General features: G+C 51.5%; 1 protein-coding gene across 2 annotated transcripts; it reads left to right on the forward strand.

The window, feature by feature from the left end:
• Positions 1 to 8,558: 8,558 nt before the first annotated feature.
• HNRNPAB (heterogeneous nuclear ribonucleoprotein A/B) lies at positions 8,559 to 14,940 on the forward strand. 2 transcript variants are annotated; one of them, XM_081234046.1, is made up of 8 exons: positions 8,559 to 8,808; positions 8,893 to 9,129; positions 9,877 to 10,045; positions 10,764 to 10,922; positions 11,097 to 11,228; positions 13,117 to 13,237; positions 13,910 to 14,050; positions 14,335 to 14,940. In XM_081234046.1, exons 2-8 carry the CDS (start codon positions 8,915 to 8,917, stop codon positions 14,403 to 14,405), a joined length of 1,008 nt encoding a protein of 335 aa, XP_081090172.1. In that variant the 5' UTR covers positions 8,559 to 8,808; positions 8,893 to 8,914; the 3' UTR covers positions 14,406 to 14,940. The 2 variants fall into 2 exon arrangements, with proteins under 2 accessions (XP_081090172.1, XP_081090173.1); XM_081234047.1 differs by lacking the exon at positions 13,910 to 14,050 and having other exon boundaries at positions 8,560 to 8,808.
• Positions 14,941 to 14,980: the final 40 nt, after the last annotated feature.

The raw sequence follows: 14,980 nt of genomic DNA on the forward strand, positions 1-14,980 counted from the left end.
ATATTTCTGTTGTACAGTGCTGCTCAAGGAGTGAGACTGGGGACACGGGGTGAGATGGCCCCTCCACTTGTGTTGAGGGAGGTGAGAGGAAGTGCAGCCTGGCATTCAGGAGTGGAGTGTGGGGCCATGTTGGGGACATTGGATTTCATTAAGAAGAGGTGGAAGGGCAGGGTGAGGTGGATATGCAGACCAAGGAGGCTTCTGCAGGGCTAGGTTGGAGGTGGTGAGGGGGCTTCAGGGAATAGTGGGGTTGAGCTGTTTGGGGGGCAGCTGTGAGAAGCTGGGGGGCAAGGCAGCTGGCGAGAAGCAAGAGGTTCCCGAGCAGTCAGCCAGGTGAGTGTGGGATGAGGACCCTGCCCTGAGGAGCTTCCAGCTCTCAACCCCCCTGGATCAGGAGACAGTATGAACTTATCTTCCATTCTGAGCCTACTTGGTGAAGTGGTTTGGCTAGTTCACTGGCAGAATGTGGAGATAGAATGATAAGATGCAGCGTTCACTCCCCAAATCCTTGCTTTTCACAGCTGGAGAGGGCTCGAGATGGCTAGAGATCTTTCCTCTCTCCTCAGCCAAGTGGGCCCCCTCTGCCCAGCATTGGGAGTCCTGCCTACTCTGGCCTTGTGCTGGGAACAAACGTGACTGTCAGGGCCTTGGCTCCTTGCACTTGGTGTTCATGCCCAGGAGCTGGCTTTGCCTTGCCCTCTGGAAGGATAAAGGGGTGGGAGGTGCTAAGGAGATGGTACCTGCCTGTGGATTCCTGTTTCTTGGCTCATAGGAGAAAGGCGGAGTTTCTGTGTTCATATCTGTGGTCTCTCATACTCAGCACTTGAGGTGGCAGGATGAAACCCTCAGCATGCCTGTTGTCTCTTGTTTCCCAAGTGCCTGGGGCTTGAGGGAGCGCTAGAGGTGCTGAGAGGGCACGGCACATGGAGGCCTGGCTTCTAGGCCTGGTGCCACTAGACATGTTACTCCTTGCTATAGACTGAATGTTTGTGCTCCCCCTGCAAATTCGTATGTTGAAATCTTACCCCCTCCACAAGGTGATGGTGTTAAGAGGTGGGGCCTTTGAGAGGTGATTAGGTCATGAGGGTAGAACCCTCTTGAATAGGATTAGTGCCCTCATAAAAGAGGCCCCACAGAGCTCCCTTACCCCTTTTGCCAGGTGAGAAGTAAGAGGGAGAAGACAGCCATCTGTGAACCAGGAAGTGGGTTTCGCCAGACACCCAGTCTGCTGATGCCTTCATCTTGTACTTCCCAGCCTCCAGAGCCGTGAGAAATAAATTTCTGTTATTTATAAGCCATGTAGTCTATAGTAATTTGTTATAGCAGCTCGAACAGACTAAGGCACTCTCCCTTCTCTGACCTTTGGTTTTCTTCCCTGGTAATGAGGGGTTTGGACTTCATCTTTGAAATGGATCACCTCTTGATCCTTTTCTAGCCATTAGGGACTAAAGTACTAGAAGAAATGGACAAAACAAACTGTGCTGCTAGAGGCAGGCATAGGCAGGAAGTGAGGAGGCCATCACCTGTGGGGGGATGGTTTTCTACTTGAGAGAGGCAGGCAGTGCTTCCCTCTGCCTTCCTTGTCAGGCCTGGCATTCAAGGCCCTCCACCTGGGGGTTCTGGTCCAACTTTCCAGCCTTACTGCCCATCCTGCCCCTACGCATGGAGTCAGGGTTGTAACCACACACGTTCCTTAATGTCTCTCATCACCCCCTCCTTTCATGGACCATTGCCATTGCAGTACTCACTGACTTCCTGTTTCCTGTGGATGAATGGGACCCTTTATCGTGGCATGTAAAGCCCCTGCCCAGCGACACAATCTCAGCTCCTCTCTGTCATGTGGGGCTACTTGCAGTTCTCCAAACAGTCTGTGCTTTATCACGCGCTGAGCCTTTGCTCAGTCGGTCTCCTCTGCCTGCACCCACTTCTCCCCCATCCCTGCCTGGAGAACCCCCATTTAGTCTCCAGGGCACAGCCCAAGCGTCTGCTCCTGTGGGAAGCCTTGTCCTTCCTGCCCACTTCCCCAGCTTACTTCGTGTCTCTCCCATGTGTCCCTGTCCTCCTGTGCTTCCCTGATACAGCGTTCATCTCACCACGTGGAAAAGTAGACTCCCCTCCTGGGGGAGGGGCAGGGGCAGGGGTGCCTCTGATAGTGGTGGTACTTGGTGATGGTCCCTGAAAGGCAGGTTGACCAAAGGAAAGCTATCCTCTAGAGTCTCCCTTCGCTGTCATTAACGTGCAGTTGTTGAAGCCTGTTGTGAAAACGGGGCACCCTGTCTGTCCTTGCCTTCCCTGTACAAGCAGCTCAGCTCACTTCTCAGGGTCCACTGCAGTGAGGCAAGGCTACCAGAGTTCCAGCCAATGGAAAGTGAGTGAGAGTGACACATGCCACTTCCAGGCCTGGGCCATCAAGACTCACACGAGCTCCACCCTGTCTGTTTCCTTCTACCAGCTGCGTGCGATGACAAGGCCCGAGGGGCTGGTGGAGCCATAAGATGGAAGGGGCCTGGGTCCCTAAATGACCCCATGGAGGAGAGCCACTTCTCTAGCCTGAACACCACCCAGGCCTGTTATCTGTAAGAAACAATCTTCCGTGGCTTTTAGATATATTTGGTACAGAATGTAGCCTTCCCTGACTGATATTCCTGTAGTGCAAACCTGAGTGCAGGTGACAGTAATAAAGGCATGTCCAGGTCTAGGTGATGGAGTAGATAGGAGAGGGGTGTCAAGGCTGACCCAGTCAGGTTCCTGGCCTGCACAGGTAGGGTGGTAGAGGCATTCTCTGTGGCCAAGAGCACCGGCAGAGGGTCTGGGCTCAGGGGAATGTAATGTGTTCTCTTTTAGACATGCTGAGATTGAGGTGCCTTGGGGACAGTTCAGGAGAGATGTTGAGGGATAGTGACTCGTGTGGGTTTAGAGTTCAAAAAACAGGTCTGTCCTGAGGGTCATGTTGATGGCAGGTGAAGCCCGAGCTGTTAGTAAATGAGTGAATATATGCATTGTCGTGTAATCAGAAACTGAGGCTCAAAGGGAGAGTCTCCCAGGCCCACCCTGACTTAGTGGCAGTGATAAACCACACACACAGCCCCTCCAGGGCTGCTCTGGTGAGGAGGCGCTGCTGCCTTTCAGCAGGGAGATGGGCATTTTCTGGTTTCATAGGCTCATCCCCGACCTGGTCAGCAGCAGTGCATCCTGAATCTGTCCCTATCCCAATGTCCCGTGCCCAGAATGCTGTATAAAAGTGAGAATCCAGCCCCAGGGACCTGGGAATCTGAAGTTTTAAAAACCACGCAGGAGATTGTGCTATGAAGCCAGGCTGGGCCCCTCTGTATGCCGTGTCCACTGAATGCAGCCCTGCAAGCTCCGAGGAGACTGGGAGGTTTAGGTCTGTATGTGAACCACATACAGACCTTATTCCATTAAGGTCTGATTCCAGAAGGGTGTCCTAGGCAATTCTGATTGGCCTCTGCTGGACAGAGGCTGCCTCTGAGACTCAAACTAGGCATGGGTGGCTGCTGCAAGAATGTGACCTTAGCAGGTGTGGGCAGGGCATTGGCTAGTAGAGCTTCTCCAGATCTTCCACTTCTGTTTTGAGGATTCGATTTGAGATGCGATGGGGAGCTCATCAGGTGAAGGAGTCATCCCTGAGATCTTCTGTTGTTACTGTTGTTAGCAGCCCTAGCAGCTGGCATTTCTATCTACTACCCGCCCGGCACTGTGCTAAACTCTTGGCAGACAGTCTCTGATCCCTGCAGGAGTGCTGAGAGGCAGGTGTTGTCATTCCTGTTTTCAAGAGGAAGAAGCTGAATTTCATGGAGGCCTAGTTAGGGACTGGCATCCCTAATGCTTTCAGTTGATGATGATGAGTTTAGAGGGCCCAGGAACAAGACATTAGGACCTCGTGAGGGCTGGAGTGAGCTGGACAGCACCTGCCCCACCTGCTGGGGGAGCAGTGTGACTCAGCTCCCGCTGAGTGTGGACATGTGGGACTGTGGCCCAGTGTGACTTTATCTAAAAAATTTCCAAAGGTGCCTGGAAATGTAATGTTTTGTAGACATATCATGCTTTGTAAATGTTGGCAAATAATTTTTTACGATGTTCTGAACACTGTATAGGCAAGCAAACACATCTGAAAGTCAGATTCAGCCCAGTAGGAACCAGTTTGTCACCTTGGTTAAGAGATCTTTTATTCAGTCTGCAGGTATTGGAGTGCCCACTGGAGGTGTCAGGGCAAAGGAGACAGACCTGGTGCAGGATCTCATTGAGCTCTTGGTCAGTGTCAATATTGTGTGATCTGTGCTCTGAGAGGGCCCTTCCTTGGGGCCTGACAGAACACTTTCTGGAGGACGCTGAAGTCTGATGGATGTTGGATTAGTCAGCTAGGGCTGCCATAACAAAGCACCACCAGCTGGGGGGCGTAACAACAATAAAAATTTATTGTCTCTGTTTACTTGATAACAGGGGCAAGGATAAAAACTGTGAGACAGTAAGTGAATAAATAAACACTCAGCAGTACTTGTTTTTTTTTTTTTAGAAGTTACATTTGGTCATACCCCCAAAATTGCAGTATAAGAATTTGAGGTTATATATCAAACCCAGGTAACAGGAACTTGTACTAGCAAGACACCTAAATAAATGTCTGACAAAGCAGAAAAAAAAGAAAAGAAATTTATTATTTTACAGCTCTGGAGGCTAGAAGACCAAAATCAAGGTGTTGGCAGAGCCACACTCCCTCTGAAGGCTCTAGGGGGGAATCTGCTGCATGCCTCTCTCCTAGCTTCTGGTGTTGCTGGTAATCCTTGGTATTCCTTTGTGCTATGGACTGAATGTTTGTGTCCCTCCAAATTCATATATGTTGAAACCCTAATCCTCAGTGTGATGGTAGTTGGAAGTGGGGCCTTTGGGAGGCAGTTAGGTTTAGATGAGGTCATGATGAGGTTTAGATGAGGTCATCATTTAGATGAGGCAGTTAGGTTTAGATGAGTGGGGTCCTCATGATGTAATTAGTGCCCTTTTAAGAAGAGACATGAGAGAGCTTGCTTCCCTCTCTGTTCTCTGCCATGTGAAGATACAATAAGAAGATAGCCATCTGCAAACTAGGCAGCGGGTCCTCATCAGACATCTTGATCTTGGACTTCCCAGCCTCTAGAACTGTGAGAAATAAGTTTGTTTTTTAAGGCACCTGGACCATAGTATTTTGTTATAGCAGCCTGAACTGACCAAGGCACTTGGTTTGTAGACTTGTCACTCCAGTCTCTGCCTCTGTTGTCACATGGTGTTTTCCTTGTGTCTGTCTTTGTGTCTTCTCTTTTTATAAGGCACCAGTCCTATTGGATTAAGGGCCCACCTACTTCAGTCTGATCTCATCTTAACTTGACTACATCTGCAAAGATCCTCGTCCCAAATAAGGTCACATGCACGGGTACCACGGGTTGGGAATTGAACAGATCTTGTAGGGGATACAATTCAACCCAAAACAGATATGTAGAGTAGGCAGGTAAGATTTGGGGAAGAATATTCCAGGTAGAGGGAACAGCAGGTGGAAAGACAGAAGGGTGCAGATGAATTCCAGCAAATAAAACAAATCAGCACAGCCAGAATGGAGAGCTGGGCCTGAGGTGTGACTGGGGTGGCTCGAGCCATGTGGAACGGTCAGGCTTGGCTAGGCTGCAGTTAGAGATAAACCCCCAAATCTCAGTGGCTTGACCCAGTACAGATTCATTTCGTGCTCACATCAAGTCTGATGTGGGCTGAACAGCTCTTCTTTATAATGTAGCTCTGCCACGCAGAACACATGGTCTCCAGGGGAAGAGAGGTCTGGGGGGAGCGCCCAGTCTCAACTGCTCAGGCCTGGAAGTGACTGTTCCACTCAAGAGGAAGAGAGGTTGAAGGGAGGGGGGCATGGATTTCTGTGAGCCCCATCTGTCCCTCTCACCTATATTCAGGGTTAAGACTCCAACCTCGTGGGAAGCCAGGGTTAAGGCTTCCCTCGTGGGAAGCCAGCCACGATTTTCACGCAGAGTGTGACAAGATCCGACTTGTGTTTTAGAAAGTTTCCTCTAGCTGGAGCCCGTGGAGCTGTGGTGTGGGAAGTGGCCCCCTATGGGAGTCAGCCACAACAATCACAACATATTTGCAGTTAACTCCTGCAATTTCCACCTTGCAGGCTCAGCCAAAATAAGAAAAAAAAAGAAAAAGAAAAATTTATGTAATTTAAAAAACTTTCAAAATGCATTTTGTGTCTATCCTCTGTATTCTAGATTGGTGATTGTACACATTCTTACACATATATTGCCTGACAGCCTGAATCCCCAAAGCCATGGGACTTTACTTTAAGGGCCTCTTAAGGGACTTTGTGGGGTAACTGGGCTCCTTGCTGATTTGAGAACCTCATTGTCATAGAAGATGCCCTCAACTCATGTCTGCAACTAGGACCAAATAACAAGAGTCCCTTGTGTCAAAGGGAATTCCTGCTGCTTCCAAACAGTGTGGTGCCCTGCCTCTGTCAGAGGCACCCTTGCATGCAGTATAAAAGCATTCTGTGCTAAGACTGACCCCCATCTGTCTGCAGTTCTTTACAGTTTATAAAGTATGTTCTAGGCCAGTGCTTTATTTGAGGTTCAAAATCATTTAATCTCATCTGAGATCTAATTTAGACCACGGAACTCAGAAGCTCAGAGCCCCCTTGTCCTAGCCAGGAGTAGTCAGGAGCCCTGGAGACAATGTAGAATTGGAAGTGCTGGCTTTGTGGCCACGATTTCAGCTGTGTGATTTCAGTGTTTTTGTGTATAAACTATGGATAACTGCATAGGAAGGTATTTTGAAGCTCCAAGAAAGCAATGTTGGTGAAAGTATTTTGCAAACTGTGAAGCACCATCCAAATGTTGTTATCCTCAGACCTGACATGTCATTGAAAGCATTTACCAAATTGTGCTAAAGGAATCCATGTGGACAAGAGCAGGAGATTAAGTGAATGTATGCCCTCATTAGTTATGTCCTGTGGCTACACTTGACCTTGATTGCCTGAATTTTCTTCATGGCTTGGGCAGCTGTGCCCATCATTGCCTGTGACCAAAACCCTGGTCCTTATTTCTGTGGGTGGGCAAGGGCTGGGGTGGAGAGTTTGTTAGGGACTTCCCTGCAAGCCTTACCACCAGATTTCAGTGACATGACCAAGGTTTTATGGAGATACATGAATTCCAGTTTATGGAATCTAACCTGAAAGTGAAATGGTCAGGTGAGCCTTGGGATGAACCAGAGGCATTTGCTCATCTTGGGTGGGTGCCCAGCTCTAGGGGGTTGATACCTTGGGGGAAATGCAGCGTTGTGTGGCTAAACCTTCAGATTTTTAAAAAATTATTTTTTCCAGATGTGAAATTGTGACATTTTACATTCTCATGGCAACTCCACTGGCTGGCTGACTTAGGGAGTGAGCCTTGGGCCAGGGCTCTGGGCTTGTTTTCTCATTTATAAATTGGTTATGGTACCACCTTCCATAGGATTGTTAGGAGACCAGATGAGAAAATAGAACGCCCAGCCTATCACACCGGGCCTGGCAGCAGGATTCCAGCGGGAGACGTCAGCTACTTGTGTTCTGCTGTTGTTTGGTAATCCCCAGGCTTCAGAGGTTTTATTCCTGGGTCATTTGGGGCTTGTCACCGATATGATTAAAAGGAATCGTGGGATTACGCAGGCCTTTCAGGCTTGGTGGTCAAGTAGATAAATATTAAGGGGTTTTGTATATTAGAAAAAGAGAACTATTCATCCCTTCCCCCCAAACTTCATGATTTCAAGGAAGTGGTATATTTCTCTTAAAAATAGATTTTAGCAAAAATAAATGAATTAAATGAAAGAGTTTAAGTAATCAAAAGTAAAAATTTGATGATGCCAGTCGTCAACGTGGTGCCAGGCGACCTAGGATTGGGGAACACCGTGGTCCCACCGTGTCTCCCGCCACATCCCGGCGGAGCACCATTGGCAACAGTCACTCGACGAACTCCGCCCCCTCCTCGCTTCTCGCCTCCGGGGGAGGCGGCTGAAGTGGCGGGAGCGCGTGGCTTTGACGGCACCAAGGTCAAGGGGGAGGGCGGGATGCGTCCCAATTTCTCCGAGCCAAGCCGAGGGCCTTGGCGGGCACTACGCGCCCAATCTCGGAAGGCCGGGTTCTGCACTTCCAGTTGGGGCGACTTCGGTTTCCGAGGCTTCCTCGAGTCCAGTTTCCTCTTTTGGGAAACGGAGTGGCCAAGGCTGCCAATGCCGGATTAGGGCGCACCGGGACGAGGGACTACGGCCTTAGAGGGCGAAGGGTCAGTATTGCGCCTCTCCGCTCCTGGGCTCGGGCCGCCGGCCGCTCGGGACAGAGCCGTCGGACCACCGGACCCAGTGACTCTCTGCAAGGCCCCGGCTCGCGCGAATTCTAAGATGAGGACAAAGCCCGCCTGGATCTACCGTGCGCGCGCCACCGCGGCCAATGGGAAGCCGGCGCGGGGTTGAGTGACGGGCCGGCGAAGCCAATGAGCATGCGCTTTGTTGCGAGGTTCCCTCAGCTCCGGCATTATAAAGAGCGCCACGAGTCGGCATTGTCAGGCGGCAGCAGCGCGCGGGCCTGCGGGAGTTTCTGTGTTGGTGGCTTTCGTGCGGCGGCGGCGGCGGCGGCAGCGCAGGCCGAGGGAGGAGGGCGCGAGGTCGCGGCGGCTCCGTCGGTAGACGGGGGAGAGGCCCGGCAGCGCAAGCGTGAGCGCGGCCGAGCCCGCGGTGCTTTCCCGGCGGGTGGGGACAAGCGGGCCCCGCGGCGTCATCGGCGGCAAGGTGAGCGGCCGGGCCCATGGGTGACGGGCGGGAGCCCGGGAGGGAGCGGCGCCGGCCTGATGCGTTGTTGGCCACTCGTTGCAGGAGCCGCGCGCCACGGCCTAGCATGTCGGAAGCGGGTGAGGAGCAGCCCATGGAGACGACGGGCGCCACCGAGAACGGACACGAGGCCGCCCCCGAAGGCGAGTCGCCGGCCGGGACTGGTGCTGGCACCGGGATCGCGGCTGGCGCCGGAGGCGGGAGCGTGGCGCCCCAGGCCGGCAACCAGAACGGCGCCGAGGGTGACCAGATAAACGCCAGCAAGAACGAGGAGGACGCGGGGTAGGTGCGGCCGCGGGCCGACGGAGGGCGACGCCTTTGTTCCGGGGCCGCCTTTTGTTGGCGCCACGCGGCGGGGGGAGGGGCGGGCGGCCGGGGCCTGCTCGCGGCCCGCAGACCAGCAACTCCGCGCCGCCGGCTTTCCGTGCACGCCGGAGTTTGCAGGAGTTTGTTGGGTCGACTTTGGCGCCGCCCCGGGGCCGCTGGCTGGCGGCCCGGAAGGGGAGTGCGCTCGGACCCGGGGCCCGGCGGGTCGCGGACTGCCTGGGCTGCGTGGGCGGAGTTGGCGCGCGGCAGGGCCTTCCTCGGAACTCCGCCTCCTTTCCAGGGCGGAGTCACGGTCTGAACTCCGACTCGGCCCCGGAAGCCTTGAGTTCCTTGAGAGCGAGTGCTCGGAGGTGGCAGGGACCGTAGCGTTTTGATACACGGTTGTTAGACAAATTAGATTCCTTCCAGTTGTGAGTGCTCAGGACCTAGCTCTCCGGCTAGGTTGTGCTTCCTTTTCCCCCACTCCTTGGGGGTACGGCTCACCTGAGGCTTTGTTACGGTCAAGATTCGGTTTGGAAGGGTAGCGGAGATTTGTTAACATCTTCCAGAGGTAGAACCCTTGTGGGCCCTAAGGGTAACTCAACCTTGGTTCCGAATGGTGGCTTTATTTACAATCTTTTCAGTGAAAGCTTTGCTAGGGCCAGTCCTTCCGAAATGACAGCTTTCTAAGGCTTGTTCCCTGTTCTCACCCCACCATTTCAGAAAAATGTTCGTTGGTGGCCTGAGCTGGGATACCAGCAAAAAGGACCTAAAGGATTATTTTACCAAATTTGGAGAGGTTGTTGACTGTACAATAAAAATGGATCCCAACACTGGCCGGTCAAGAGGGTTTGGGTTTATCCTCTTCAAAGATGCAGCCAGCGTGGAGAAGGTAAGCTGGGTACTTTATAATCAGAAGTCTGTGTATTCTATGAGGATACTATTCTTAGACCATGATTGGCTTATGTGTTTTGCACATGGTTGGGTGCTTTGGGAAAAGCAGAGAGGTTGGGAACTTATGCTCTCCTTTTTGAAGGGGCTAAAAGTAGAGATTAAATGGAGGAGTGAGTGGGCAGGAGTGGTCCAGGAAGATTATAGTTGACCGATTATTATCTTGTGCCTATTCTGGACCCTGCTGAAGCAAACATTTCATTGAGAAGACTAGAAGAGAGTCCATGGTTGCTAGGAGATAAGCATTATTTTACTCATTTTGTAGAAAACAAACCTAAGGCTCAGAAGGTTAAGTAGAAGAGATCACATAGTAAGGGGTGGAGTGTGAGGATTCCAGTTCTCACAGCCTAGCTCTAGCCTGTGCTTTTAATTCCTGCTTTACTTCTGGAGGAGATAGGCCTTAAATTGGGGCTGCCTGGGCAGGAAGAGGGGTGCACGGCATGGGCAAAGACTGGCGGGGGGGTGAGGTTAGATTTATAGGTCTTTAGGTAAACCAAGTGAAGTTTGGAGATAGGGTTGGGAAGTCAGATTGGGGGTAGAGTTTGAAAGGGGTGAAGCACATTTTGTGTGCCTGTGTTGGAGTCTTGTGCCTCAAAGAGAAGGTCCTTGTTCAGGGTCATGCTGCTGAGTTAGAACCCAGCTCCCTTCTGTTGGAACAGGTTCTAGATCAGAAGGAGCACAGGCTGGATGGCCGTGTCATTGACCCCAAAAAAGCCATGGCCATGAAGAAAGACCCAGTAAAGAAAATTTTTGTGGGGGGTCTGAATCCTGAAGCCACTGAGGAGAAGATCAGGGAGTACTTCGGCGAGTTTGGGGAGGTGAGTGTGTGGCTCCTGGGGTGGTCTGCCAGCTGTACCGAGGTTGCCTTCTTCCTGGTCCTTGGCACCTTGGCTGGCTGGAGCTCTTTTTCACTCTGGTGTTTGTGGACTTTTTCTCCTGTGAGTTCCTTATAGGCTCTGCGGTAGGGTCCTGAGCTTTGCTTATGTTTGCAGATTGAAGCCATTGAGCTTCCAATGGATCCAAAGTCGAACAAAAGACGAGGCTTTGTTTTTATCACCTTTAAAGAAGAGGAACCTGTGAAGAAAGTTCTGGAGAAAAAGTTCCACACCATCAGTGGAAGTAAGGTAAGGTGTCCCCAGCTGTGTGTGCTTGGCATTCTGCTGGAGAGCTGGCCTTTGCAGGCGTGGGTTAGGCATTGGGTTACCTCCAAGAGTTCTCCAGGGTGTACGTTACTGTTTTCTGCACTGTCTGCTGTCCTGATAGGGGAGGGGCAGGTTGTCCTGTCTTTCACGGAGCTTCTAGGCTGGTAGGACAGGATATGAGGGAGGCAGGAGAATACTGGAGGACCGGAGGCTTATATGGGATAGGGAGTGTGCTGCGTAGCCTCTTCAGTTCCTGACTTAAAGGTAGAGGTCATGGTGTTCAGGATCTAGAGTGCAAAGTGTTTAAGTCCTACAGTTAAGGTCTCAGAAGATTCTAAAATTGCCATTTACTGATTTCTGTGGCGAAGTCTTACCTGCTTCGGACATTGCTGCAGAGCTTTTCTCTTATCTTTATCTCCTGCCACAACCAAATCTGTTTTATCTCCATCCCCTTTGGTTACTGGTTAAATTAAGCCCCACTCCAAAGATTTTTTCCAAAGAGCTCCCAGGGTCCTGGCCACCTTAAACCTAGAGCCAGTTTTGACTTCAAATAAGCAAGAGTCCTGTTCAGTGAGGGGCAACTCTTCCCTCTGAACTCTGGACAGGAGAGAGGGTAGGTAGTTCATGCTTCAAGTGTTCTCCAGTGGCCGAGGCAGTTGGGAGTTGAGGGTGTGGCCCACTGGCAAGGTGTGGCAGGCTCTGCCTGAGCAGGAGTGGCAGCCAGATAAAGTGGGACACATAGGGTGGGGCTCCTGGCTGGGAATTTGGAAAGATTGGATTTGGGATTGGGCCCCTAAATTTTATGTAAAATGAGATGGGATCATAGGGGCTGTTGGGTGAGACCTCATCCATTAATGGTTACCCCAGTGGACAGTGACATGGAAAGAGGCCTTTTTCTCTGTGCCATGATGTGAAACGGGCATGAAGAGCCTATTAGGGCACCATTAGTCAAACTGCTAGTGGTTGGTCTTGAAGTAAGTGTATTTTAGCTGGTTGTATTCAGCATTTTTAACTTAGTGGGATAGAAAACATGAGATTGCATCACTTGGTAATTTGCCAGTTTTTTGAGTATGCTTGTATGGGCACATCTTATGTAAAATGGTTTTTTAATTGGTCTTAATGGAGAGGGGTGTGTGTCAGTGGACTTTCTTTTAAAAATATACTTAAAGCAGGAGCACTTGAAGGTCCATGACCCTACTCCCACCCACAGTAGGCAGAGTTTTGAGCAAAAAGGAAATTGACTCTTTGGGCCCTAAGAGGACACAGATATCTGGCCCATCCCAACAGCACACCAGTGGTTGGAGGAGAAAGGGGGAGCGGTATGGCCTTAGGGAAGGCTGCCCTGAGCCTCAGTGGCTTTCTTTGTAAGATGGAGGTCAGGGTTGCCACCTCAATAGTGTATTTGAGTGGAATGCTTTATTTCTTCTGGGGAGAAAGAACCTTTTTTCTCTAAGACCCCTTACCTGGAAAACCTTCTCTGACTCCCTTGCCCAAGGTGGCACCAGACTGACACCTGGTGTGGTGTCTTGCTACACTGGACTGGCATTGGTCCAGCTGTCCCTCTTCTCCCACTTGTTAGAGCACCCAAGGGTGACCATCAGTAGACCTATCCCATTGGGTGTATCCCATTGTTTCAAGCACTCTGGGGAAAGGCTTGAGCCAAAAAGCCCATTGTGTGAGTTTTTCAGTCTGTCTAGGTTTTAGTTGTGGTTCTGAGAGCTAGTCCAAATGTGGTTTCCCACCCCAGCATGTGTTCTTGAGCAGATAGAGAAGATCTGCCTCCTGAACGTTTGTCAGTGAAGGCTTTCGTGCACACTCCCTGCCCAGGGCTTGTCCCACTGGCATGACCCACTGTTCTCTTGGCTTTCAGTGTGAAATCAAGGTGGCTCAGCCCAAAGAGGTTTATCAACAGCAGCAGTATGGCTCTGGGGGCCGTGGGAATCGCAACCGAGGGAACCGAGGCAGCGGTGGTGGTGGCGGAAGTGGAGGAGGTGAGTGGAACCCAGATGAAGATGGGTCCTGTTTCCCTGCCTGCATGGAGCTTCTGTGCCTGTTTTGGGGGCTCTCTTGGCCTCTGGTGCTTGGTGCAGCAGGGTGGGCAGGATCAGGAATAGTTTTCCTGGGTTGAGGCTATGCTGCTGCTGCTGCTGCTTGGAGTGGAAGAGCCCATCTTTCTCATATGGTCTGGGGCCCCAGGGCAGAGGGGGCATCTGCATCAAGACGGGGTGTGCTTGGCTCTGTGGCTGTCCTGAGTCTTGGTACACCCGTGGGTGGGTGGGCTGAAGGGTAGGGCAAGGCTGTGCCAGGCGCTTAACCTCCTTCCATCCCAGGCCCCTCTGACTCCAAAGCCTGAACTCCATCCTTTTTAAGGCCAAGCTGCCAGGGAGGGTGGGGGTGATCAGAGGGTGATTTGAATGAGAGTGAGCTGCCTCGGTTGCCCCAGTGAAGTTAGTTTTCCATCCTGGCCTGGCCTTCTTATCCCCAGCTTGGGTCTCAGGTACAGGGCTGGGCCCAGGGCCCTCCCTCTACACCAGGACAGCAGCCCCTTGGCTTTTCTGAGTTGCCATAGTAATCTCGCCACCCAAAGGGCAGGATTTCCTCCATCCTAGCTCCTGCGTGTGCTAAATGGTCCATGGGCCCCTGTGCCCTGCTCCCCCCCACAGGTCAGAGTCAGAGTTGGAATCAGGGCTACGGCAGCTACTGGAACCAGGGCTACGGCTACCAGCAGGGCTACGGGCCCGGCTATGGCGGCTACGACTACTCGCCTTATGGTTATTACGGCTACGGCCCCGGCTACGACTACAGTAAGTAGGAGAGAGGGAGGCCCCCATCCACTCACCCACCCTGGGAGGCAGGACAGACAGTGCAGGGGCCACTGGCAGCAGGGGCTTTGGAGTCGGACAGGCTGGGCTTTGTGGCCTGGCTTGCTCACTGGAGCTACCTGATTTTGAGCGTTTGGGGCTCAGGAAGGTGGGGAAGATGTCCTATCAGAGCTTGTTGGCTCTGGTGAGGATGCGTATCAAGCGCCTGGCACAGGGGTAAATGCTCAGTAAGTTGTAGCTGCTCTCATTGTTGTTCTTGTCCCTAGGTCAGGGTAGTACAAATTACGGGAAGAGCCAGCGACGCGGTGGCCATCAGAATAACTACAAGCCATACTGAGGCTTTGGCAGGAGTGTCCGACTGACCGCACACGCTTTGTTTGGATATCAAGTGAACACAGTTATGTACCAAATTTAACTTGGCAAACTTTCTATGGGCTGTCCCATGTGCGTCTTATTTAAAATTTCCCCCCTGGAAATCACTCTCCTGTTTAATATATCCAGAGCTCTAGTTTTAGGCAGCGTGTGGTGTCTCGAGGCCAGAGCGGCATTATGGGCTTATTTTTATTACCGGGTTACCCAGAGCCAGACTGGAGGGTCTGCTTCCTGCGGCTGCTCTGCAGCCTGGACCTGTGGGACCCTGGTTGTAAAGAGTAAATTGTATCTTAGGAAAACAGTGTCACCTTTTTTCACCTTTAATTTTATATTATTTGTGTCATACATTTCCTATAATGGAAGTGTTAATTTTACTGTACTTTTTGGTACCTTTCGGGAATCTAATGTATTGTAAGGTATTTTACACGTGTCCTGATTTTGCCACGACCTGGATATTGAAGCTATCCAAGCTTTTGAAATAAAAATTTAAAAATCCCCAATCCTGGGTGAGTGTGGGATATACTGTGAAGGGGGGGGCAG

Source organism: Mesoplodon bidens (genome assembly GCF_964165515.1).
Source record: "Mesoplodon bidens genome assembly, chromosome: 4".
NCBI classification, from domain to species: Eukaryota; Metazoa; Chordata; class Mammalia; order Artiodactyla; family Ziphiidae; genus Mesoplodon; species Mesoplodon bidens.

What these genes read in the sequence shown, in the direction of transcription:
- HNRNPAB (XM_081234046.1), top strand. Translation starts at nt 8,915, where the DNA reads ATGTCGGAAGCGGGTGAGGAGCAGCCCATGGAGACGACGGGCGCCACC. An exon ending in ACTTCGGCGAGTTTGGGGAG is followed by an intron (nt 10,923 to 11,096) that starts GTGAGTGTGTGG and finishes TTATGTTTGCAG; the next exon opens with ATTGAAGCCATTGAGCTTCC. An exon ending in TGGTGGCGGAAGTGGAGGAG is followed by an intron (nt 13,238 to 13,909) that starts GTGAGTGGAACC and finishes TCCCCCCCACAG; the next exon opens with GTCAGAGTCAGAGTTGGAAT.